This window comes from Phalacrocorax aristotelis, chromosome 2 (assembly GCF_949628215.1).
Source record: "Phalacrocorax aristotelis chromosome 2, bGulAri2.1, whole genome shotgun sequence".
Lineage (NCBI taxonomy): Eukaryota > Metazoa > Chordata > Aves > Suliformes > Phalacrocoracidae > Phalacrocorax > Phalacrocorax aristotelis.
In genome coordinates, this window is record NC_134277.1 from 153714311 (window position 1) to 153741655 (window position 27345).

The following is a 27345-nucleotide window of genomic DNA, read 5'->3' on the forward strand; positions in this document are numbered from 1 at the left end:
GACGTGTGACCAAGTCTCTTCCTCTTCCATCCAACACCCGCAAAGCCTGTCCTGTGAGCAGGACTCTTGTCCACTCTTGTCCTAGTCTTGGTAGTTACAGAGAGTCTTCGCAAATAACATTCACAAGGTGATTTGACCCCCAGGCTCCGACTGCATGAAGAAAAGGTCATTAAAGATCGGCGGCACCACCTCAAGACATACCCGAACTGCTTTGTTGCCAAAGAGCTGATCGACTGGCTGATTGACCATAAAGAGGCCTCCGACCGAGAGACGGCGATTAAACTGGTGCAGAAGTTATTGGATCACAGCATTATCCACCATGGTAAGTGCAATATCAGCTGCTAAGAAGTTCTAAGCTAAATTTTATTGAGTGCTGTGAAACGAAAGGAGATCCCACTCTTGCTCTTCAACCAAGTATAGGACAGGTAGGATCCCTTCTCTACCAGAAAGGGAGCATCTCCATTGAACCGTGCTGCTCCGCGAGGTCCCTGTGTCCCGAGGGACATGGAGAGCCTGAAGAGGTGTGGAGTGATGGTCCCCATGTCAGTACAGGAGGGAGGTTACTGGAGACTGTGCTGCTGCTTCTCGGCCTCCAGAGCAGCCCCAGCTGGATCCTGTCCCCTCTCTCCCGACTGCCCTCACCTCCCTGCTCCCCAGAGCACAGTTTTCCAGCTGAAAAACCCATCTGAAAAATCAGCCGGCAAAAAAAGATAATTTTTCTCACGTGGATTAGTTCTGGCCCCGTCCCTCACACCAGCTGCACAAACATTAGCGCTGGTACAGCTGCAAGAAAGTTAGTGGTCCAACTGTGCCCTGATTAATTTTCTCCTAAACTTGTTGTCTGTTTGGGATCTGTTCCTTTCAGCTTCTTGAATAACAATTTACACTGATGAAAAAGAGCCTTCCAATTCAGTGGTAGCATTTAGTTGCATTTTGATGCACAAAAGGCTAGGAAGCACACAAACAAAGAAGATCTAAGGCCTTGATTTCAAGCGTATAGTATTACCCATCTCAAAAAGGCAAAACGTACTATTTGTTTCTTTTTTAAGAGAAAACAGAGCAACTGCGAACAGGCGAATGTTGACTTTATGCAGGGGTCACTGTATGTGCAGCAATAGTGCTGCTATCTGCAATACATTAACAACACCTTAATTAAAGGAAGACATGCACATATTGAATGAGTACCACTTCTACAGCTTCTGCTCGGCTATTAAATTAAAATTCTGGGTTGTTATGGAAACTGGGACTCACAGTAGATAGTTAAAGAATAAAGTAATTATAGGGTATTCAAATCTGACTACTTAATCCTCTATTGAGAAAACGTCAGTGAAGAGTTGCGTGGATGCCTGAGTGACTTAATTTAATTGAGCAATACGTGTTTTATTGCTGGATGCTTGTTTAAAGCTTTAACAACCTTAAAATGTTTTCTACCTCAGGATCCAATTGCACACTAACTTGCATACAAATTTTATATATATGGGTGTATGTATTACACATAGAGCAGGTGTTTCTTAAAAAAATTCATCTATTGCACTCAAATTTAATAAATATGTCTGCAAAGTGAGCTACAGCAAATTCAGAGGGGTTCAGTCAGGTTCTGCAGGATGCTCAGAGCATCCTTTCAACTCCTGTGTGAAGTGAAAGGGGTACCAGTTCCTGCTCCTCTGGTGCAGAAGGTGAGCCCATGTGTGTGGGCTGACAACTCTGCTAGGAGCAGCTTGCTTGGGGTATCTTTCCCATTCCTTTATGCCCTTGCCGGAGCTCTGTTCCGCATTTACAGGAGCCCACCATCAGCCGCTCTCTTATAAACCTTATTTAGCCTTTTGCATTGTGCTCCTGTTGTACCTGCCATTGGCTACCTGGCATGGCAGAACAACTGAGACAATTTTAAGAAGGCAGAAGGCTTTGATTTTGACTGTTCCTGCAGTGAGTCTCAAGTTTCCTACTGCATCACTCCACTGATACAACTAACTTTAAGAAGCTTGCTAATCCTTAAATTATTGAGTGTTCTACACTGGTGACCTTTTAAACAGAAAAGCTGTCGGACTGTTTTCCTTAAAAGGTTTTCCAGGTATGTGGCAGGTGGATGCTTCTTTGCTCTTTACGTTCGCAGTAATACTCACAAAACTGGTGAACACCTATCCCCCTCACCTAGAAATGTGGTTGCCTATCTGAAAGTTTCCTCCAGCCTTTCATCAGTTATTAGAACTGAATAAAGTTGTATGCTCAGAAATACAGGGGGTTAGGGTCTATACATGCCTGCTTTGAAGTTCAGCAGTGATACCTGCTAGATGGATCCTCAGCTCCCTAACATCCCTATGAAATTTTTTTTTACCTTTCAGTCTGCGATGAGCATAAGGAATTCAAGGATGTCAAACTGTTCTACCGCTTCAGAAAAGACGACGGGACATTTCCGCTGGACAATGAGGTGAAGGTCTTCATGAGAGGACAAAGACTATATGAGAAGTATGTTGCATTCAGTATCCATAATGTGTTGCTGATAGGACCACAGGAGACAAATCATACTTGTTAATCTATTTTGAATAGTCAAGAGTCTTTCAAATCATGCAGGAATGAGTCTGGGTAATCCTGTGACTGTTTGGTAACCCTGCTCGCTCTCTCCCATTTCCCTTTCACTTTTCTGCCGTGTTCACGTGGAGCATTTTGTTTAAAATGAAATGGCATTTTCTTGTGTTCTGGGTTGTAAATACATCCTATATGAGAATCCGACATAAACTTAAGCCCTTGAACTCTATTCTGTAAAAATAATTACTAATGGATGATTTTTCACGTAAATTTTTAATCACAACACCTACAACTTTAGCACATCAACATGTACTGAACAAGCGGCTACATATCTGTTGAGACTCCGTATCTTCACCAGGAGGTATGATTTTTAAAAAACAGGTGAAATTAATCTTCGGTGTTCCAGTCTGCAAAGCTTCTATATCAGAAAGGTTACATTAAGTGCAATTTCAAAAAAATCCCAGCCAATTTCAAATCTATTTAAGATTTGAAACAGATGATTATGCTGAGATACGGAATATCCCACTGGATTACTTCCATCAAATAACTAGGCAGCTTAACCATACTTCCCAATCTATAATAAATGACGTTTTCATTCAGGATGTAGAGATTGTGACGCGGTACTTTCAAGCACAGTGAATAAAATGCATGTTGGCATATGCTACAAACTAATGCAAAGGTTGTGACGTGGTATTTACAAAAAAGCTTGAAGTATTGCTCCAGACTGAATCGCACCCACTCTCCTGCTTGGTTAGCGCAGAAGCATGCAGCAGCCGGGACAGATGCTGCATCTTCTGGCTGGAGTAATTTTGTTTCCCTCTTAGAATAAAGCGCTCAGGACATTCTGAAGTTTAAAAGCTGTTGATAAATATTCTTTTCAAGGTTAGAAAGCTCTGAAGGTCAATTTGGTGAAAGAGCGATTAAAATGAAATATAAACCAATAATTGTAAATGCCACTCCTTTTTTTGTACCCATTATATAAAATTCCCTGAGACTCACTGACTGTGACTAGTAAAAGTAAAGTTAAAAAAAATTGGATAAGACACAAGAAAATACACCATTGGAAAAAATCCTTCATTGGATGCACCAGGACAGATGAATTGAATCACTCATCTCCAAAATCTCATGTGCCTTACTAAGGACAGCATTTGCTCCTTTAGACTCCAACAAGCAGTGCCTGCAAGCCTGGGCCATACTATGGAAGCCCGCTCAGGGTGTCTGCAGTAGCAAACCTTTTTTCCTGTTTGTTCTCTGTATTTCTCCTTCTATTTTTCTGTGAGCAAAAACATTTTTTGTTGGAGTGGCTGATAACAGTCCTCTGCATGAAAGGAGCCATAGAGGGAAGAACTCTGTTCTGCCAGTGACTGCTTCCATCCCCACTTCTTTGCATGAAGAACTATCTCCAAAGTCTAGTGTCCAGCTTGTCCAACACTATACTAGCAAAAAAAATGTTCGTAACAGTATAGATTGTCCCCATCTTGGAAAAGGAGTTAATGCCAAAAGCAGCACCTATATCTAAATATAACTGCATCCTCATGAGGTGGTTGCTCCTAGGCAACGTATCTGAAGGGTTCAGAAACTTTTAAAACCAGCCCTGAGTGCTAAATATAGTTTAGTTTAAAAATACATGGCGTTTCAAAGGTAGTCTGTGACAGTCAAAGCTAGTCAAAATTCTCTATGGATCATTGGAAATATTTCATATTCATGGGAGATAGAAATGCATGCCTGGGCTATCTGGGCGTCACTTTGTTTATTGTAGCAAATCAGGTGTGCAGAGCGCTCAGATTTCGTTAGGTCCTTTGTCCATGCACACTTACTAGCAACACCTTCACAGTTTCACTGCCTTTTAAACTCAAACTCTGATACTGAAAGTCAGACTACTACAGAAAGAGTTCTGCAATGCAATGTGTGTATGTGTAATATATCTGTTGAATCAGTTTGCTTATAGTGTTGAGAAAGAAGATATTAATTTAGTGCAATTAAAATAGTTATTAAATGGCAACAACTGGAGAAAAGTATTCATGCACAGACGTGAAGTCACTTATCAGGCTATTCAACTTGTTTATCAAAATGCCTGTAGGCCTAATTTCAAGAGGAACGCAACTATGCCAAAGGAAATCTATCTGAATCCAACATATTTTAAAAATCTGTCTCTAATTTTGTAGATGTTGCTGATCTTCACTACGCTTTGCTAGTTTAAGATAGACATTATAATACTATTTCCTGCTTTTCTCCACCCGCTGCATTAGGGCTGGAGGACCATTACATTCAGAAGCCAGCGTGGTTTGTGCTTGCCAAAAATTACAGATGTGTTAGCCAACATCAGTCCATGCAGATTGGTATCCGCAATGGGTAAATGAGCAAAATGCTTTAGGAGGATCAGCAGGTTGTTGCATGGGCAGAGGAATGGATGCGTTAGGCAGATTCCCTGCATTGAGACAGCTGTTTCGGCTGAATGCGCTGTGCTCTGTCCCCACGGTGAGGAGCTTCCCTTTCCCTCCCTTCTGTGTGACCACAAAGCTTCTTGTACCCTGGATCCTCCTCTCCTGTGGCATTACCTCTTCCACCTACTGTGGACGTTCTTCAGTGGCTGTACTTGTGCCATTAGAAGATTTAAAATCAGTCTCTGACTGTATCCTCCCTTCATTTGCACTGAAAACCATAAATCGGCTCAGATTCCTTGCACGTCACTGCAAACTTTGGTAATCCTTTCTGTGAACATGCTTTGAGTTTCAAGTTTATAACTAGAGATGAAACCTACTGGTGATACTGTAAGTCAGCAAAAATAAGAACCAGGTATCAGGTATCACTGGTATTCCTACAGCTTTGTCTGGAAATTGTTAAATAGTTTATTAGGTTCAAAGATGGTATCAGTTTTCATATTCTACAGGACTTACCAAATAGATAGATTGAGATAAACATGTTTTCTGTTCAATAAAACCCTCCCTGATAATCTTAAATAAATCCAGCACAGACCTTTCATAGGTTTAAAAAAATGATCAAATTGTGCAGCCATCCTATTTTTATGATGTTTGTAATTCTCAGTAGGTTTTGGTCAGGCACACAGGATTGTTGTATTTCTGGCGCAGTTGGGTTTAGGAGCTATAAGTCATCTCATGACACTGACTTCAACTGAGATTTTTCAACCAGATTGCGCAGTAAAAGAAGTGCATGTTTATGGTTTTAATTTCAGGAAATCATTCAGATAATTTTGAGACTGCATTCTTTGAATCACTTTCATTTTAACTCATCAGTGGTTAATTCAAATTTATCCTCTGGTGCAGTTATTTAGATAAAACAAGCTTAAAATTTTCTTTTGAAAAGGGTTTGAATTTCAGTGTTTGGCTAAATACATTCCCTTAATGCAGGATAACACCAATTTCAGCAAATAATATGGTTTGACATGAATGGCCTCATGTTTTTTTTGAAACAAGGAGAAAATGGAAGAGATAGAGGAAGTTTCTGATTCTGGCTAATGAAAGGCCAGGTTTTTGGCTGATGTAAATTGGTACAGCTTTGTTGACAGCCGTGGAGTTACAGTGATGTACTTAAGTTAGCGACGTTAAGTGTATGGATTGCTGTTTCTGGATTTGTTAAACTGTCAATTTGTCGTGTCTGTTTGTTCACAAGTCCAAACCCTTTGCAGTGCTATTCTGGGCACACGCAGAAGGGTGTGAAATGTCAAGCTGAGCGTTTTTCCCACTTGATATTTTTCCAAATTTCTTTTGTCTCACTGTAAAAATCTAACAATTATCATCTCTTTTTCAAGGACCTCTTTATCTGCTACTTCAATGAGCTGGTCAACTAATTATAGACTCATCAAAGAACAATTAACAAAATCATATGGATTTTTCATTTGGTGCCCGCAGAGCCCGGGTAACCGGTTCAGGGTAACCATGCAGCAGATGGTACAAAAAGGCATGAGCTTTGGGCTTGTTTTTTTTTTTCTGGGGGGAAAAAGCCTGGTGAACGAGGCACACTTAAAGATGGTCCCTTGGAGCTCTGTCTGTGTTAGATGCAGTTAGTGTGGGACAAAATGTTGCCTTGCATGCAGGTGCTTGTAAATCAAAATTTGAAAAAGCATAAAGTCTTTGCAAGAGTTCTGAAGTCAGTATCTTGTCCTCTGCAGCACATACTCCTGCTTTTGGCCTCATCCCTGACTACAGCTGCTTTTGACTTTCTTAGTTCTTACTCATCTCAGAGGTGCTGGCAGTGACGCGCCAACATCTAAACAAGTAGTTTATTATAGCTGCCACTGGCATACAGCTGTGGCTGCGAAGCCTTTGCCTGGTTTGATGATCTGCTGCCTGGTGGTCAGACCCAGTCAATTCAGGCTTCTGGTTAGCTCTCGTTAAAGTCGAGGGAATAAATCTTTCAGGTGAAATAACAGGGGCTGGATCCTGTCAAACCTTTTCGTTGTAATTTCAAATGAAACTTCCCTCTGTGTGCTTAGGGCACAGATTTTTCTGGTGCCTCCCAAAGGAGGTGAAGTTATACTGTATCAGCTCTGGACATGCTGGCAGTTTAAGAAGGAGATGGCCCATGTGTGGATTTACATGAAATTCAAATTTTTGATCAGAAGGGCAAAGATTAAACACCTCCAGAACATTCCTGTTGGAGTTCAGTTGTGCCCTTAATTTCAAAATAGTTGGTGATGGGAAGGGGCTTTTTAGTCTCACATGGAAAAACTAACCATGCCTTTTTCAAGCTGTTATTCTGCAAGTCTTACCACTAGTCCTATTATTAGCCTATAATACATAAAATAATTATGAAGAAAAATGAAATTAGTAAATAAGGAGGCTACGGTGCTCAGTCTCCCAGCAAAACAAAAGAGTGTGATGCTGCATAAAAAGGGAGTGATTCTCATTCCTTCTTTCAGACTGCCTTCTTTTTCAAACTGTCAACCTTTCTTTTGCATTAACAAAATCCTGAGGCTTTTTTTTGTCTTTTTTTCTTTTTTGAATACTGTGTCGTTTGCATAGGTTACTTGAATAGAGAAGAGCTTTTTAGTACCTTTAAGCTAGGTACATGCCAATTGCAGGGAGATTTAGAGCCACCTCAGGTGTTACACAGAGCCAGTGGAGGCACAGAGACTCTGAGGCTCAGATGTTAAAACATGTTCAGGTGTGTAGCTCACTGATTGCAGCTGCATCGCTAAGTGTTGGACACTAAATATTTATCAACCACTCAAACCACTGAACTGCCTTTTTTTCTTCCTCTTGAATTTTTCTGCAGCTGTTTCAGAGCTTATGGGGAGAATTTTCAAAACTATCTAAATGACTTCGGGGCATAGTCCTGTGAACTATAAAAATTTATTAGGAATTTTTGAACACATTACTCACAATCTGGTGCTTTCAGGCTAATTTTGTTTCAAAATTGATTATACAATAACTTTAGAGAAGCTAAAGAAATAAATAGGGGAAATGTGAAAGTGAAAAAACCTTGTTTTCTTTTAGGGACAAACCAAGAAAACATTAACTTCACACAGGGATATAAAGCCTAAATTTCTTAACTAAACAGTTATAATTCACATCCTAAGTTTAGACTGATAGCTTGAGGAAAGATTTAGGAAGTCAGTGAAAAGTTCACATATGTTTGCTTAGTATCAGTGAGATTTGCCAGAATAGGTCTGGAGTTGCTTTTCTGAAGAACCATTTTCCCTACCAATTTTTTTCCCACCATATCAGGCTGATGAGTTCTGAAAATACTCTTCTGCAAGCCAGGGAAGAGGAAGGAGTCAAGTACGAACGGACCTTCGTGGCATCGGAGTTCATTGACTGGCTGATCCAGGAAGGAGAGGCCATGACACGGACTGAAGCAGAGCAGCTTGGCCGAAGACTTTTGGAGCATGGGATTATACAGCACGGTGAGAAATTTACTGCCAGGTAGCAAAAGCTACACTTTTTGTAGTGCTTTCTTCAGGTTAAATCACATGGAGGGGCTCTTGTCTTCTTGGTCATAACACGTCCAAGTTCTAAATAATTTCAGATAGGAGTCTAGGTAACTTTATTTAATAAAAGGGTGGCTTTTCAAAAGTTCATTGTATTGGTTCTGAAAATTCTGCCTCAAATGCAGAATACAGCTAGAGTTTGGGATTATATAACAACAACATAAAGATGTGGATGAAAATCAGCGCTCCTACACTTGTGGTAATTAACTTGTAGAAGTTACTATCAGCAGTATGTATAATTGAGGTAAATAGCTTTGTAAGGATCAAGTAGGGATTAGAGCCATAAATAAGCTAAATTCTCTACGTAGAATAAAAATGACAGGTTCTGTATTTCTTCCTACTTGAGGACAGGAGCAAAGCACAATCTGATGCCAGAAAGGCAGCTTTCCCTCTTGGACATGTTGCAGAGCTGTTGAGTATGTTTGAGCAAGAAAGACGTTATCGCTTTTGGCTGAAGCTTTTTTATATTTGTCCTGGTGGAGTAACTTCTTTGAGGCAGGAATAAAATATTTCTTCGTGGTCCAGCACAATCTGTCTGGCAGATGCACCTTCACCAAGGAGCTCCCTCTGTTAAGGGTGGAGAAGACAGAGTTTTCTCTCCGTACTGCCCTGTGGGTGAAGAAATTAGCACCCATGGCACTAACACCCATTTCACATGTTGTCATCATCTACTTTCAGTGCAAGTCGCCCTTCTGTGACCAGGCGTTTTCCACTATAAATGCATTGCAGTGCCCCTGGGAGTGATGAAGGGCTGCCAGGAGATGACAGAACAAGCTGGCAGAAACTGTTAGCTGCGTTGCTTAATGCACAGTGGGAAAGTAATCAGATCCTGGTGGTCCGAATGTTGTCACATCAACACTAATTCTGACAGAGGACAAACAATTCACAATATTAACAGGTTGTTAATACACAAGGTGCTAGATTGACTAGGTTGCTTGTTGCTTTGTGAGAAAACCTAGTTTTAAGGAACAGAGAAAAACGGGGGTGTAAGTGACCTGCACAGTTCCTTTGTGGTTGTAATCATGCTCACATTATCTTTAGCTTCCAATTACTAGGAGCTACTTTTGAATGTTTACAGTAATCAGCTTCCAGTTCTATTATTACCCCTGTGCTTCCTATGATTTATAGGGTGCCAACTGCTTGGAGCGTGACAGACAGGGAAGGTATGCCACCCCTCTTTATAGCAGCAATGATTTCATTCCTATTTTTACCTGAGCATTTTCTGTGTATTATATACAAGGTAAACATTCTTTTTAAGAAAAAAAAAAGACAGAAGCAAGATTTATGCTTCTGCTATTGACGTTTTTGCAGAGGAAATAAAGTCAGGATTTGACATTTGGTGCAAAGCTGGATTTACTTTGCTATTGAAGTCTTTGCAGAGCTAAGAAAGTCAGGATGTGGCTTTTATTGCAGATCAACCATTGTTTCATCAACTAGGGCAAATGCTCAGCAGCACACCTTGGTGGTGAAATAATTTTGCCCCCATCAAGCCAGGTTTCTGGGGGTATTCCTGAGCGATGCTGGCCCTGCTCACCTTTATGGGTTGCCCTGGCCAGTTTTGCTGATTTATCCCCTGCCCATCCTCTTCTAGCAGTCAAGAGCACATGCAAAGTGCCCTGTTAGAAAGAGATTTGAAATTCATTAAGTGACTGCAAATGAGATTCTAGGAATTGGTTGCTTGCTGAGGATGTGGCCTTCTCACTCTAAGCTACCATCATCTTCCTCACTTAGCTTTTATTGGGGCAAAGGTAAGTCTGTGGGGATTTAACGCTGACTTGATGGGGAAGCTACAAGTAAAATAAAACTGAATGACATCCTTGAGATTTATCTTCATGACTGAACATGCTGTGTGCACGCTCCTAAACAGGAGATTTCATTCTCCTCTGGATTTCACTGAAACAATTTGTCTAGATAGTGTTAGGAATACTGATGAAAGTACTAGCACAATCAATACAGAGCTGGTGTGGGATTCACCTTAGCAAGTGGATACGATCTGTGCATTTTGAAGGTTTATGTAATGCTGGCTTCCTCCAAGAAGGGATATCAAAATGAGAACTCCCAGTACAGAACTGGGGATATAAACTGTAAAACGTCAGGAGTAGTATTCTCTTTTTTCACGACTTGTCACTGAATTCTAGGTCCAATTACCAAAAAAAAAAAAAAAAAAAAAAAAGGGGGTATTTTTCTGTCTCTTAGTCCATTAAATTAATTTCTGCATACTATGCTGCCTTTGTTTCGTATCCCATCAGCAGTACCAAAATGTTACTTGACACTAATTGGCATCCTTGTTGGCAGAACCAGCAGAAAGTCTCTCAACTGTGCGGGAGCAGAGAATAAAAGATTTTCCTGCCCTAAAGGCAATCTTTTTCTAGCAGTATTGTTTGATATCCACAATATGGAATAAAATAAAGCTTGCTCTACTATTCTTACGAAGTATTTTTTACCTTGCCTAATGCAATAGAAAGTAATAGAAATAGTTGCATCAGGTTGCCAATCTCAGTAGTAATTTTCCAGCCACGGCTGAATTGTGCAATTTATTTTTACTGGTACTGACTTTCATTTCAATTACTCAGGGAAGCTCTATTCTGCAGCTGAGGTACTGTATTCAAAACAGCTTCCTGTCACATTTATCTTCACTTTAATTGGTCAGACACAAACCAGGTTTCACACAGGAAACAAACACTGATGCTAATTTTAAAAAGGAAAACAGCGGTTTAAAAGGAATTGTATAAATGCTGTAAAAACATCAAATGTTTCAGTTTAAAAATAATCTTCCTTATCTCTTTGGACATATATAACTATAGATATTTCCTCTGACATACCTGAAAATGATGAAACGTACTTAAGTGCTGAATTGCTTCCTTCCAAAATCCCACTGGCACATAAATATCGTAACCCACAAACCACTAATTTCACAAATAGGAGCCAGATGTCCTTTCCTGTGGTACCCCCAAGTACTAGGGAGTAAAAAGAAATATAAGTAGCAGGTTATTATGCACAGTACATTTCTTGAAAGCTTGTGTTGGCAGTGTAATTGCCAGGAGTTAGTCTGCATTTGCGAACATGGATGGTCTTTGCCAGAATATAGGAATAAAGGTTGTGCAAAGAATTATAAATCTGGTGATGCACATTCAATAAGGGCAGGAACAAAAGGCACGCAGAACACATTTCTCATCTGTAGAAAAGCCCATTTCTAGTATGGTGAGGTTTGTAGAGCTTTGTAATGTTGACAGATAAGACATTCCTCCAGGAGACTGGATCTTTCTTAGTTCTTCTTCATATGGAAATGGTGAGACAGATTAGCTACTGTGGTCAAAATTCATGTGCAGCAAGAGAAGAAGGAAGTTCCCTGCCAGCTCCAGGGAAGATCAGACCAGAGAGAGGATGGGCTGGGGGGCAGGCAGAGGAGAGCATGAACACAGTCACAGCCCTCGCTTAGGCTGGAAAACAGCAATACTGAGATGTCCAAGGAGGAAAGAGAGTATCCACAAAACTCTTTCTGGCATCATTTTTTGGTTCATACTTGGTTACAGCACTTGCTGCAGCACTTACCCTGCTCCTGCAGCCCCAGCAGCAGAGCACCACTGACATGACAGGCTAAGTCCTCCTGTCCTCCTCTGAGGACAGAAGCTAGGGGGTTGGAGAAACATCTGCCTGCCTTGCAGAAAGTTTTAAGGTATGGAATCTCGACTGATAAATACTTTCCATTTTAAAATCTGGTTAATACTGTTAAGAGGAACCTATGCCTTCTTAGGATGGCACCTGCACTTTGCAAGATGTATATTTGCATGTCCTCTGTGGCAGTGACCAAACCATAGCACATTTAGAAATACTTTTCAGTATCTTGTGGAGTGTAGACACGCAGCGATTGCCCTGCGCCGCAGACAGTACGGCATGTGCCACTCCCCTGGTCGAGCCTGCAAGGAGTCCAGCTCTGAGCAGCACTGCTCGCTTTCCCACGCCAGGTCACTCTCTCTCTTTTGCTGTTGCTATTTTTCCAAGCTGCTGCTTACCTTTGAGTGCATGCGTTTGCTCTTATCTCCTCCCTGACACACAGGATCTGACAGCTCTCCAGCACCCTCCCAGGCAGCGACCACAGCACTGTTCAGCACGAAGCGGTTTGCATGGCTCTCCACTGTGCTCCAGTGGGGTGGGATACAGATTCCCAACCTTAGACCAGCAAAGGAACATGCGTGATGGGTTTTGGAAAGGCCACAGACTTTGTTTTCCTGAATGAGTGAGGGGTGGAAAAATCTCTTTTGGAGATGACTGGCTAGCAGGTATCTTCCCTGGAACATTTTATCAGTGCTAGGACTTTATAATGATAGTAAATATATGGTAAGGTGTCCTAGGCAGGACATAAGTGTCTTCTGTCCCCACCCTCCTTCAGAATACCTTTCAGCTTTAAAAAGTTTTGAGTTAATTGCACTTGGCCAGACGTGGTGCATTCAAGGCACGCACATGTTCTGCTGGCTTAGCACAGAAGCGGGTGCTCACCACCTCTCAGGAGTTAATCTTTTATCAGCAAAACTCCACCGTGTAAATTACTTTCAGAGATGAAAACAAACATTTTGTAGTGACTTAGTGAGAACAGTAAAATATTAACATATGCTATCCCCTCTGCCTGCAGACAAGTCTTACAACGTATTATTGAATTTTTCCTATTCTTCACAGGGATTCTATACCTTTATACAGCAAAACTTCCTTTAACAAGACGATCGGTGCATTTAGTTTTATGCATCAAGATCCATGATGTAGTTGAAAGTTTGTAATAATTGTGAAAGTAGATAAAATATCTAACAAAGTATTATTTCTTTTGCTTTTGCTGAAAAGCTTTCCCCCTTTCATCTAAAACTTCTGTGAAGTGTAAAGTAAGTGTTGTTACATTTACTTTAGATGTCCAGTTGCTTACGATGAGCTGACATTTCTTACTTTGTAAGTGAAAACTTGCCATATATGTGAAATATACACTTCTTCCTCAATTTGAGATCTCTCTTTGGAACCCCCTTTTCTTGGAAATATCAACCGCAGGTAGCAATTTCTAAGTGCCATTGAACCATCCCATGAAACTTTTACTTAAATGGTCGTACTTTTTCTCCTCCAAAATTGACACAAAGATTTTTTATATAATTTTTCTAGTTGACCTAACACTTGAATCACATCAGCTGTTAGATATATCCAAGCATTCACTGTGTATAGTCCATGCTAAAAATTATAAAACATCCCATTTTTACACATGGTGCCTTGATTTATCTCATTAAAACACAAACCTTCCATTAGTCTTTGAAGTCCTGCAACACAACTTTGTTTTTATTTTAAGCCCACTTTCCCCTGAGACGATGCTATGCAGGGGCGCTCAGTTATTTGTGTGGCAGTTCTTCCCCGGCAGTTCCCATACATAGGGACAGTAACCTCATCACGGTAATTCAACTACTTATGCTAAATCGGGAGACCACTTTGCATATTTTTCATGATATTGCCCTGGTAGGAAAGTAAGATAATAAGAACTTCGGATTTAAATATATAATCTTCCAGCTTCTATTCTATCAGCTTCTCATTGTGCTCTTCTTGCAGTTGTCTTTATCTAAAGCAGGAATGTGTTTGGTTTTTGAAACAGCCACACGCTCTATGCATTATGTAAATAATATATGAAGACTTCTTTTCATATTAACTACTGAATTCTATTTTTCTGACAGAGAATGGGTTTCAGTTTTTAACAGCTGCAACAGAAAAAAAGATACCCAGATGGGCCTTTTCATCTTCTGCTTCCCTTGCCACAGACTGTACTTTCCATACTTTATTTGGAAGCAAAGAAAAGCAGTTGGCTATGTTCTGTAAACTTGCTAAATTAAAGATGATAAATCCTCATATACAAACTGAAAAGACTGCTGAAATGCGTGTGATTCAACACTGGCTTTTCATGCTAGAGTAAGTTGCGTGTATTTGAAAAATAGACTGCAAATAGATGGCAAACCTTCTGGAAAGACAAAATGTATATAGAAAAACTTATCTGCATACCTATTTTAAGGCAGCTGAAATAAAATGTTAATGCACTGAGCAGAACATACCACTTTAATAAGAGCAGGATACGCTGTATTTCAGTTCCCAAGGAACTTTTGACAGTTGTCTATCATAATCCTGATGCTTTAAAGCCAGTATAAAAGCTGTCTAGACTTTTTTTGCACTACACAAGTATGCCACAGTTCATTGAAACAGCTCAGGAGATGTGGTTCTCTAATTATACGACAGCTTTTTTTCTGGAACTACTTACGAGTCCAGGACCTACTTTTTTCTGGACACGCTTAATGGCTTCACCCTTAGCTAGGATGAGCTGGAACAGCTCTCTGGATTTTGTATTTCAGTGCCAGGATCTGCTTTGCAGTTTTATACGAGAGGGTCAGTGGAAATGAGAGCAGTTCAAGCTTAGATCCATTGTCTGTTCAAAGCAAATTCCATGTAATCCAAATGAGAAAACAGTACTATTTAGCACAGCTGCACTGCCAAGAGCTTAACGTGCTGGTTGAGTACATTTGCAGGTGGGCTTATATACAGTCTAGGTAGCATATATATGTTCATAAATGGTGGAGATGCAAGCGTCATGTTTATATGGTGCAGGGAATCGAAGACCCAAGGCCCTGTGCTCGCTGAACATCTGTAGTCTCTTTTCCTTGATTTGAGGGAGCTCCAAGCAGGTGGAATTCATCAATGGGTAAAAGGAAACTAATCTGAATAGGTGCCATTATTAAAATGCATTTGCAGATGCCAGATTAGCTTTAGAAAAACAGGAAGGCTTTGAGAGGATTGGGAAAAGCATTGTCCAATGTAGAATAAAGCGTCGGTTATTCTCCTCCGGCCGCATGTGTGTTGGTGCAAGGCAGGAGTGGGAGGGGAACGGGGCAGGAGTGGCAGGGTCGTGCGGCAGAGGTGGGCAGCATGGAGCTGGGGCGAGGACCGGCTGAAAGCCCAGCAGCCATGCTGTGCGGGTCTCAGCAGCTGGTCAGTGTTTTCCAAGCTCGCAGGCTCACCCTTGCTCTGTGCAAACCAAAGTGGACACACGCACTGCTTCTCTGGCGAGTGACTGAAACCGAGCTGGGAAAAGGCCTGAGGCACAGAGGGGATGGGCTCAGCAAGCTGTGTGCTATCTGCAGAGCACGCCATTTTTTTAGGTAACTGTTATTTGTTGATTTGTTTCCTTTCCTTTTAAATACTGGTTCTGCTTAGGAGAGGGGAGCAAGGAAGCAAAAGGACGGGGGCTGCAGCCAGACCCTTCCCTGGGCCCACTTTGGGAGCTGGCGGGAGCAGCTCGGGCTGTGCCCTCCTTGAGATAAACCAGCAGCCCCCTGTCACTCCCTGCAGCCTGCCAGCGTGTGTCTCATCATCCTGCATGCATCAGCTCTTTTGGGGCAATATCCTGCCACTTCAGAGGTCAAAGTATGACCATGCCATGGTGTAGTCATCTGCAACTTGCTATATTAAGGCGCAGACCATTGCAGCCAGTAATAGCAAAGGTCCAGAATGATCTCCTGCAGCTTCAAACTGGGTATAACATCAGTTTAATAGAGGAAACTACCTCAGTAAAAAGATAAAGTGTACTTGTGAATAGACTGGTGTCACTGCCTCGTGGAGCTTGGAAATGCGTTGTGCACCACTGGAAAGAGTTCAGTGCTGCTTTTGTCTTTAAGTGAGGAAAGACGTGTGCTGGTTTTGGCTGAAATATCAGTGCTGAAAACTCCATATACTCTCCTAATGATTTTATAACCTCTTCCTCTTAACCCCAGCACAAGCACACACTCACACAAACGAATGAGTGCACACTTCAACATGTCCTCCGCTCTCTTGAGAAAAGCTGCTCATCTGGCTCCTCGGGGAACTTTGATCTCTTTCCCACCGCTCCCTCGACATGACACGGAGCAGCCGCTCCCAGGCTCCAGCCACGGGCTCGCTTGGTGACAGTGTCGTGTTTCTGGGGATGTGCAGAGCAGCTGGCGTGCATCGCTGGATGTGGCCTACTGGGAACTGCAGCTTTTGGCTGGTAGAAAGCATTAATCACCATGGTGGAGATGTACACACATTATCAGCACTGCAAGTCGTGGGGAATTGAGGTTGTGGGAGGGATTTGGGGGAAAAGCCAGTTATGAAAATGGCCTGATTTTTAAAGCATGAGTCATACCATTTATTAAAATAGGCTTTTGTACTTTCTAAAGCTTCCTCAGCTCTATGAAATCAATGTAAAGCTAATATTTCTATCTCTGCTGTGCATCAGCCTCCTTGCAAGAGAAGAAAGAAAAAGGCTGTTTGAACCCCATGTGGATCCCAGGATTTTATATCAGAATCAGAAGCTGAAAAAAGATTTGCATGGACATTGCAATTTATATTTTATGTATCTGGACAGAAACTGTGAAGCAGCCAGGCACAAGAACCACTAAAGCTGCAACATTAGGTGTCCACAGTCAGAGGAATGTCAAAATAAATGGTCTGATTTTTCTCTTCTTAACAGTTATGTAAATAGGGAATAACTTAAAATCCTTGCCAATGAAGTTGCAAACTCTAGGAATAGATGAGGCAGTAAACAAATAATAGAACTCTACTAATTAAATGGTTATTACCCAAAAAGAGGTGTGTTTTCTTATAACTAATGGTATAACTAGAAGGCAGTACATTTAGGAAATGAGAATACAAGCTCTGCTCGGTGGTGTGAAGCAGCGCTCTGCAGGGGGAGGAGGATGTACAGGGCACAAATTGTTCCCAGCTTATGCTTTTCATGCAGTACAGTTGTATTAACTGTTACTGTGAGCCTGAGATGTACAAAAAGGAGGACAGCAAGTAGCAGAAGGGGCGTGAGGTTGTAACTGCAAGCTTGTAGTTCTGATATAGCCAGGTTTAGGAAGGATAAAGAAAGTCTGAAGAAGACTCGAGGAGGGCTAAAAAAAAAGCCAGAATTTAAGGGGTGTTATTTATTCACCTGATCAAAGATATGTTTGAGAGTTGGCTTCATCATTTCACAGCCTTCTTTACAAAGATTTCTGATTGGGTCTTACCTAACTTCTGATGAAGGTGTGGCAAAATCCAGGGATTAGCAGCTAAAGTTACACAAATTCAGCCTTGAGTTGAACCTTTAATGCTCAGCAGGGAAAGTAACTGAAGGCTTGAACAGCTCGTAAGGGGAAGAGTGAAGTGGTCATTACAGGCTGCTTTAAAGTGAGATTAAACTATAGTTTTGTAAGATTAAAAGACAGTTTTTTAATTCTCTTTCTGGGAGAAGTTTTGTGGCCTGTACATGTGGGAGATTATACTGGTGGGTTGTAGCTGTACCTCCAAAGTTTGTCATCAGTGACTGTGAATTCCTGTTGGTGTCTTTCCCTCCAGGACCACAAATGCTCCTGTGCACTTTTATGATTTTGGAGGTTGCCAGTCACCACAGGTTTTCTTTACTGTCTTTGGTACAGTTTCCTTCTCTTTCGTAAGGTGCACATCGTAACATGAACATGTTGCCACATGAGCACTGGTGAATTAAATTGGAATGAAAAACCCATGAAGTCACCCCACCTTGCTCTTTACATCACCCTCATCATGTACAAATACAGGTCCTGATCCTCGTCAGCCATGGCCTGACAATTTAAGACAAGCTGAAATAGGTGCCACTTTGCTTTTATATGCTGCATTATGAAGGGCAGTGGATGAATTCAGGAGTAAAGTCAATCCCTATCAGCAGCAACTACCACAAGAGGGAGATACCTGGAGCAGGACCTTTGTTGGGCACCACAAGTTTATTTGCTGCTGTCTGTTAGCTCAAGTTAACAACCTCTAAATTACCTTTAAAGAAATCCCTCCTGAGCAAGTCTGTGCAGTCCTCTTGGCATTCTGCAATCAGTTTGGAAAAGTCTCACTCCCACTTTTCTCTGCTGATTGTAGCAAAACACAGGCTGTTAAAGCAGCTGAGCTGAGCATCCGTGCCTGCGCTGGTATTTCTCATCCAGCATGTACCAAGCATAACAAAAACAACCTTCTGTGCATGATCTACATCTGGCATTCACATAGCTGTGATTTATCAAGGACAGGGGCATGCATAGCTCCCCTTGGTTAATGCTGAAAGTCAGCCACTGCACCTGAGGAGAGCTTCAGAGACAGTCTGCACCAATGTCTGCTTCTCCCTCCTCAGCCTCTTCCTTCTGAGCCGTGGTGTGGAAATCCCTTTTTTCCACTCCATTCCAGATACACTCACCCTTAGGCAAAGTCCTGGCATGGACATTTCATCCCAAATCATGAATGTGTCAGAAAGTTGATGATTGAAAGGAAAAAAAAAAAAAAAAAAAAAAAAGCCCCATGGGGCACACCAGTACTTTTGGTGAGATATTTCATTCGTTGTTGCATGTACAAGGAGGCAGTCTGAGCTAACTACTCCAGTCTATTTTTTGAGCTTCTCCTTAAATGTGCATAAATATTACCTTTTAGTCAAGGAATATGCAAAAAGTTACATAGTGCTACAAATACGTTATTTGCTCAAACTGAGGGTGCATGCTGTTATTCTAACACTCTTGCATGAAATGTGAACTATCAGTAGAAGCGAAGAATTAAACTATGAAAACCAATGAGCGCTCCAGATTCTGTAGTAATGCTACTTGTCATAAGCATTCTGGCTACAAACACGTTGTTGTGTAAATTGTATACAAATATTGTACAATGTATAGTCATTGGTCTTACCTTTTCCACTTGTATTTATTTATTGCATGAAAATTCTGTGGACTAAAACAGTTAGAGCAGGGATTAATTACTTCAGTGTAAGACCTAAGCCTCACTATTTTAAGTATATAATGTTACAGTATTTCAGTCAGAACAAGTATTGTTATTTTAAAAAATGTTCAGTATCTTAGGATAAAAAAGTTTATATTATGTAGTTTCATGGCCAATGATTATTCTAGAATTTCAGAGTGCTTTACAATATCTGCAACACGAGTGTGTGTTGATCTCTGATTATCATAATTTCTGAAGACTGGCAGAGCACTTCAGTTAATGACACAAACAAAACAGGATAGTTTTACTTAACTGTAGTGCCATAATGTTTAACTTGAATCAGCAATGATACTGATATTTCTTGTACGGCAAATGTTTGGCAACAGTAATTCTACTTCCAAGTGAGTATTTGTGGGGCCCTCTTTCACTTAACATTATGAATCCCAGTAGTGTGCTGCATAAGTACAGCTTGTCTTTTTAGGTTTCAGGGAACTCTTTAAGATGTCATAAAAAAAGAAAAGGAAGTTTTTTGTATTTGCATCAAGTTGTTTGAATAAGGTGGTAGGATATTGCTAGGTATTGCTACTCTTACTTACTGTGTCAGTGGTCTGAAAATGAGACTGGTAGCTGTGAACACCTACGTATTAAGTCTTCCTCTGATAGCAAATCCTTTTGTGGATGTAGGCAAGTCTCCAAATCTCTCCTTCTCTATTTCCGTTCTTCAAAAATAGTGATTGTTAGTAAGTGTTGTTTAATAGTATTTTATAGTATATGGGCCCAAAATGATAAGCAGAGCAGCAGTGTGTGCCTGCAATAATTAACCTGTCAGAACACAGTAATGAATTGCTTGCAGTGCTAAATTTGGCTTAGCAAAGCCATTTTGCTCCTGGAGGATGCATACAGCTGATCTGAGGAAACAACAGGTTCAGCACCAAAATGAAGCAGAGAAAAGCCAAGTGGCACTGGCTCTTCCAAAGCTCCTCAACAGAACCTGGCAATCTAGTTAACACGGGTCTTTTGCGTAGATGGTACTTGAAACATTGCAGTTTGGCCGACTGGCATGACCTTTCTGCTTTATTAATGAAAAAGGTAGTTTCAAAACTCTACCTTTTTTCAAAACTCTGAGAAGTGCCCTACAACCTATGCCACGCTGCGGGGCTCTGGGGCAGACAGTCTGTGTGGCAACTTGGCCACAAGCATGTGCAGTTCAGAAGACTCTGGTGTCCTGATCATTCCTTGTGATCCAAAGGCAAAAGTCCATTTGTACAGGCAGCGTCCCCTCCCTGACAGTGGCCCAGGCAGGCAAGAGACATGCTTCTTTGCAAGGTGGACATATGGTCTGACCAAAAAGCAGTTTCTGTGTCTGTATGGAGGGCTATGCCATAAGCACTGTGGCTAGGACTGGCATCTTCTTTATAGTTTGAATGACTTGATATCCCTGGCGTGAATATTCTCTCTGAGAGCACCAGCTGCTGGAGAAGGTGACTGGGCTTTTTTCTTTTCCTCTTTGAGGCTATTCCTTCAGCTCACAAGCATCAAATAGAATCATAGAATCCTAGAATCATAGAATCATTAAGGTTGGAAAAGACCTTGGTTGGATCATCAAGTCCAACTGTCAGCCCAACACCACCATGTCTCCTAAACTATGCCCTGAAATGCCACGTCTACACGTCTTTTAAATACCTCCAGGGATGGTGACTCCACCACCTAATGACATACTGAAAGTTTATGTCTAAATACAGCCTTTTTTGCAAGGCTATCATATATGTGACGTAATTCTGCGGGGCTCATGGAGAGGAATCTGAGACACACGGAGGTGTTCGGAAGGGATGAGAGCAAGAAAGAGTGTGTTGGGAATGAGGATGAAGGGAGATGGGGCCAGCATGGCTCCAGGCTCTGGATCTGGTGTTGCACCTTGGGCTCTGCTGCCTTTGGACCCCACATGCCGGGCAGAGCCAAAAGCAAGGCAAAAGTTCAGTGTCTGTGATAGGAGGTTGACTCCAAATGAAGTGCAAGACTTCACTGATGTCTGAGTGCCTATCTATGTTGTTGTTTACACTTTACATATAAATAGGTATAACCCACCAGTTCTTATGATTGAATGTTGGAAGAAATGCAATTTATAAACTAGGTAAATCCAGAATCTGGATCCTTCGTGGAAAAGGTCAACTGTGGGGATTCATTTCTGTGGAACGTGATCACAGGAGCTAGGTGAAGATGGAGAAAATGCAGCCAAAACATCCACTGCAGCTGTTTAAGATGCTGCAGTACTAATGCAGGGAGTACTCCGGAGGGCTTTTCTGCAATCAAGCCCTGAAGGAATCAGAGCACTTTCAGGACCTGGCACAGAGCTCCATCCAACTGCTGCGTTTTTATCGCTATTGAGATGCAGCACCATTGTCAGTGATGCTGCAGTCTGCTGGTAGTCTTGGCGCTCTTGCTCTGACACCAGCAACCTGGGATTTGCTCTCATTGTCAAAACAAGTTGTAATTAAGACTTCTGTTCATTATGTAAGAAATGGTTTCTGGCCAGATGCCTGTTCCCAAACCTTGCATATCCGTGCAAAGGGGAGGAAGTGGCCTGGAGGAAGTGTCTGGGACACGGTGTCTGTGGTGATCAAGACAGAGGAAATACACAGCTCTCAATTCTCTGCTGCCCTGTAGCTCCAAATGAGGTAGTTGGTCAGAGCTCCCAGGGGCTGCCCTAGGCTGTTTAATTTACAAAAAACTCACCATAAAGAGCTGAGTCTGGTCTATAGTGACCATCAGCACCAAACAGCATACAGAGGGAGCATGCGTGGAGATGGATCATTTTGCAACCTGTAACAGAAAGATGAAGTACTTCCATTTCCACTTGACAATAAGAAGTGCTTGCCATTAATCAAGGTACTGTAGAAGTTTTCTCTCAGCAATGACCACTAAAGTTCCTACTTCTTTATCGGCACTATAAAAGTGTGTATATTGAAGCTATGTGTGAGAAGCTGACCACCTTCTTCCTTTTTCTGAGTCTCCAGAGGGGAGAGCTCTGTGTGTTGCTTCCTTACACCAAGGTGTGCAGTGCACACATTGCAGATAGGTATCCTCTGATTTCAGTCCTACCAGATGTAGACTTTCTATCCGTTTCTTTTTCCAGTGTCCAACAAGCACCATTTTATGGACAGCAACTTGCTCTACCAGTGTAGAATGAATTTCCGGCGGCGGCGGCGATTAATGGAGCTCCTCGCTGAGAAATCTCGCTTGATGCCAGAAAGCCATGACAGCCCATTTTGCCTGCGCAAGCAGAACCATGACAACAGAAAACACACCAGTTTTCTCTCAGGTGACTCATCAACTATACTGCTGACTGTAGGGCAACTACATGGCATGTTCAGCGATCCTTTTTTGGCCAAGGCCAGTGTTTATCTGAAAAAAGCAGGACAGGGTATCATGTATTCCTGCTCATAGGAATTGTCTATTCACTTGATTTACCAAATCTGTAGCTCCCTGGGGTGGTTTTGCACCTCATCAATAGCATGGCAGATGCTGATCAAAAATCAGTGTCCATGAAAAAATAGAACTGGTTAAAATCCCTCCAAGCCCAAAGTAATGACTTCTATATTCTATGTGGAGTTTTTGAGAAGAGTAGAAGTGAGGGTATGGGGTCCTGCAGCATTTGCTGTACAGAGATATCTAGCAAGAACTGAAAGAATAAATGGGAAGTAGAAGGAAAAATGGAAGAAATTATTTCCCTATACTGAAATGCCTCCTAGAAGACACTGCAATGGGAGCAGTTCAGCCATCGTCCTAGCTGCAGTATACGTGAGTATATCATACTCATGTATATACCTGAGTATATCATACTCATGTGGTGACTCTTCTAACTATGTAAAACACACTAACCGCTTCCCAGTGTTGTCAGCGAAAGCATGGCTTATTCTGTTGTTTTAAGGAAACCAGGGAAATGGGTTTAATAATTGATACTGGCTCTCTTTCTCTCTGTATTTTCTCTCTGTTTGTAGTGAGTCCCACCAAGGAGATAAAGATCGTGTCAGCAGTACGGAGGAGCAGCATGAGTAGCTGTGGCAGCAGCGGGTATTTCAGCAGTAGCCCAACGCTCAGCAGCAGTCCCCCCGTCCTCTGCAACCCCAAATCTGGTGAGCACCAGCATCACTTACACTGCACAGGAGCCAGGGCGCAGACATCCATCTGGGGAGAAAGCCACATGAACAATGCCTAGCATTGTGTCTAAGTTTGTCTTTTCAAGGGTACATTAAAAATTTACAGTGTCGCAAGTTTTGTAGGCCAGAGGGGACTATTATCATCCTTTAGCCTGAAGTCCTGCTGAACACAAGCCAGACGTCTGCCTCCAATAATCTCTGCATCAAGCCCATAATTGTGGTTTGAGCTGCACTTTATCTCTTAGGAGGACATGCAGTCAGAGACCCAGATTTGCCTCTTCATTGCCAAGCTCTGAGCTGATTCAAATCTCCTCCTAGAGACATTCCTTCAGTGCAAGTCAGAGGAGAGTTTAACTATGCAGTGGCCGCTTGAGTTGCTATGAAATAATACAACTCAGAAAACAGCAGCCTCTAAAAAAAAGAGGCAGCATTGTTCCAGCCTGTCAGGGACCATTTCAACATTTTCATTTGTTTGGGTCTTACACCGGTCTGTTTAGGAAGGTAAAAGTAGTGTTGAAGCTTATTTTCCTTTTGAAAGGATTTCCTATCCCACGCCGGAAGGTTAAACACACCCATTCTTCCACAGTTCACTTAAAATTGTTTCTTACTGTACATCTGGGAAGGGGAAAAGAGAACAGGATAGACATTGTTTCAGCGTCTCCATTTTCCTCAGAAACAGCCCTGAATTTCAAAGCGGAGTCCCTGCTGCCCTTTGTGCTCATTATTTCAAATTTACCGGGTCTCTGTCGACAGCGTGGGGAGTGTTGTGCAATGGGGGAAGGCTTCAGTGGCTATGTGTAAGCTTTGCTTTCAAAAGGATGCTGTCATTTGAAGTGATTACTAGAGCGCCTCAAGCACTGTGTGAATCCTGTTCAAAACATTGACAGTTTACTCTGGAGATGAGTGAGCTAAAGTGCGTTTCATTCCTGCTGCTCAGAGTGTCCATGAGAAAGAAAGGCATAGTTACGGGGACAATTTATTTCATTCTCCTTTTAGCACATTTCCTTCCCTCTCCTTAGGCTCTGCTGGGAATTCAGTATGAAGTTCTAAATTAAAATAGTTTGAAGGACTTAGTGTGATCGCAGGAGGCATCACCCCCTACACCAGACCTGCTGTCCGGCTTGGGGGAACGCTCTCAGTGCTGGTGGCCGTTGCATCCTTGGAGTGTGCTGCTGTTGGGTGTTCAGCACCACCTTCCGATATGTTTGCCCCTATATGAAGAGTGCCACATTACCATGTTTTGGCAGAATATTTCTCAACTATACTTCCCAGAAACGCTCTGATAGATTTTGTATGGTGAGTTCTTTGGGTCCAGTACATCACTAATTACATCCTGGAAAAATTTCTGAGACAGATAAAGCAGCATTCGTGCACTGTCCATAAATGTGTTATCTGAAGTATGCCAACTATTCCATTCATTTATGGTTCTGATTATATAAGGAGTGTCAACCCAAGAGCAGTGAGAACAAGTTTATTTTAATGCAGCTGATTACACAGCACTGGAAGAGAAAGGATAGGCTGATGCTGCCCTTGCATAAATTCTTAATTTTTTAAAAGACGTTCTCCCTTAGGACTAGTTTTCAAACTCTGAATAGCTTTAACAGACTCATATTTGAAAGAAGACATCAATGGTCTTATAAACAGACTTATTTTTAAGAATTATACAATTACGGGCAACATAGGGTAGTTTCTCCCATAGCACAAATACAGATCCACATGTCACTTCGCAGAGGTTAACATAAGGTTGTCAGATGTAAGTGTTATGGAGGAATTCTTAATCCTTTGCTGGACTATAAAGTGATTTTTTTCACAAATAGTTTCTTGCTATTCAGAACTAGAGCATGTCGCTGAACTGCATGCTAATAAACACAAGGCAGATGTATATTGTCAGATGAGTTCTCTTGCAGGCAAACAAAAAAACCCAGGCCATGGCCTGAGCAGTCATGTAGAAAAACAATCATCAAACAAAAAAAAATTTCTGGAGGTATAATGAAGGGAGGCGCACAAGGGAATCCTGCGTGGATGATTTACCTGATTCTGACTTGTCGAATGATCATAATCATTCAGGTTTTGTTACGTTGACCAGGCATGCTCTACGAAGTGTAACGCTGACTAAATGACAGTTTGTCAAAATCCATGGGAAAGACAAAAAATACATATTGGTTTCTATGCTAGAATTCTCCCTGCTCCCATGAATGTCATTAAGAAACTCATGAATGTCTTCGAATACCATCTGTGGGAAGTTTTGTCTTCCACCTGTGACTGAAAAGGGAGACATCATCAAAATTATTTATCACTGAAAGAAAAGTAGCTGTAATGTTGGAGGTGAAGCAGGCAAATATGGTGAACAACATGTATCTTCCCATTGTCCTTCATCTTGTGAAGCATTTATAGACAGATAAAAACTGGTATGCAGAATGGTATCGACTTGTTTTGGCATTTACATTTACTTTGTCCAGGGGAAAATTACCCCATTACGTAGTGAGGCAATGGGGAATCACTTGCAGAAACTCACTGGTATTTCCTTTCATGTAAAATCCCATCCAGCTATAGATTACCTAGGCTGTCCCTGGATAAGATGAGGTTAGACGTCTGTGCCTACAGTTGCAGAAATCTCTTTGTTGGGATAAATCCTGACTCAAGCAGAATTTTCTTACTACTTAATTCTGTGGTTCAAACCCAACTCAGAGGAAATAGCAGAGGGCACCCAACATGCGCAGAGCGAGCAGGGAAGAAAAGCTGCTCCATGCCAGGAAACATGTCACTTGTTTCAACACTGGACACGGGAACAGCCACTTTTGGTATTTGTAATAGTGTTTAGTGGCTCTTGATTGCAGACGAAGTCTGTTGGCTAAACACCCTGATTTTCCAAAGATCTCATCATTTGTACTCAGAGTTTTCAGTCTTTTCCTTGGCTCTTTTACTACTGTCAAGCAAGCCTGCAAGAACTGAGTGTATGGGAAATGGGACCAAAAAGGTGTTGTATCCCAACACTGTATCTTATTAGGAAAAACTCTAGAGGAATGCTTATATTGAATATTCATTTATGTACCTCCACAGTATTAAAGAGGCATGTGACTGCTGATGAGCTCTTGATGCCTGGAGCCCCATACGTAAGAAAAACTTTTACGGTACGTCTCCAGTACTTTACTTTTTGCATGTTATCCAAACAGACATTTTCTGATGGGATAATTAGAGCTTATCTGCATTTGCTCAGGTTTGTACTTTAAAATCCCATACTCCATTATCTGTACTTCCACACATTTCAGGTCTCTGATTCTGCACTTTTTTATGCTGTCTTTATGCCAATGTAGTACTGCTGACTTAAATGGAGTGTAAAATTACATGAAGCCAGTAACATTTGTGTTATACGAACTCATCTAGACTTTGTGCTCCCGGTAATGCTTGCACTGCAGGAGTAGATTACCCACCCAAACTGAAGTTTTCTACTTAAGTCTTCCTAGACTATGGTGGGACAGAAATCTTGATTCATATACACTATTAGAGAAAGTCTTTCTGTAAAGACATTTTTGAACCTAGTCATTGGAAGCATTGCTTTTTACAGCCTCCTAGTTCAACAAAAGAAGTTAATTAAAAGCAAGAGGAATCTTTTGGATAGAGCCTTTCCCATGAGTGATACAACAGCCTGTACACAATGTCCTTTACTATGTGATTGAAGTATAGAGATGCTGAAATTATGTTTTGAATTGATCCTTCATCATACGAATTAATTTAGATGTTACCCCCTTGAATTTCACCAAGCTGCCCGAAGGTAATCACATCCTTCTTTTCTCTTTCCAGATCGTCGGTGATGCGGTGGGCTGGGGCTTTGTGGTGCGGGGGAGCAAGCCCTGCCACATCCAGGCTGTGGACCCCAGCGGGCCAGCAGCCGCAGCTGGGATGAAGGTAGGTTTTCAAAACTGGACAATTTACTGGGGTCATTTGTGCTGCTCAGTGAAGGTCTTGGGCTGCCTGTACTTG

General features: G+C 41.7%; 1 protein-coding gene across 6 annotated transcripts in view; it reads left to right on the plus strand.

The window, feature by feature from the left end:
- Positions 1 to 27345, plus strand: part of DEPTOR (DEP domain containing MTOR interacting protein) — a 75459-nt gene that overhangs the window by 27405 nt on the left and 20709 nt on the right. For all 6 annotated transcript variants that reach the window (XM_075085684.1, XM_075085683.1, XM_075085688.1 and 3 more), the window contains 7 exons: positions 144 to 322; positions 2343 to 2466; positions 8214 to 8392; positions 22341 to 22526; positions 23206 to 23340; positions 26425 to 26495; positions 27166 to 27270. In XM_075085684.1, the coding sequence (XP_074941785.1) occupies positions 144 to 322; positions 2343 to 2466; positions 8214 to 8392; positions 22341 to 22526; positions 23206 to 23340; positions 26425 to 26495; positions 27166 to 27270 (979 nt within the window). The remainder of the gene's footprint in view (positions 1 to 143; positions 323 to 2342; positions 2467 to 8213; positions 8393 to 22340; positions 22527 to 23205; positions 23341 to 26424; positions 26496 to 27165; positions 27271 to 27345) is intronic.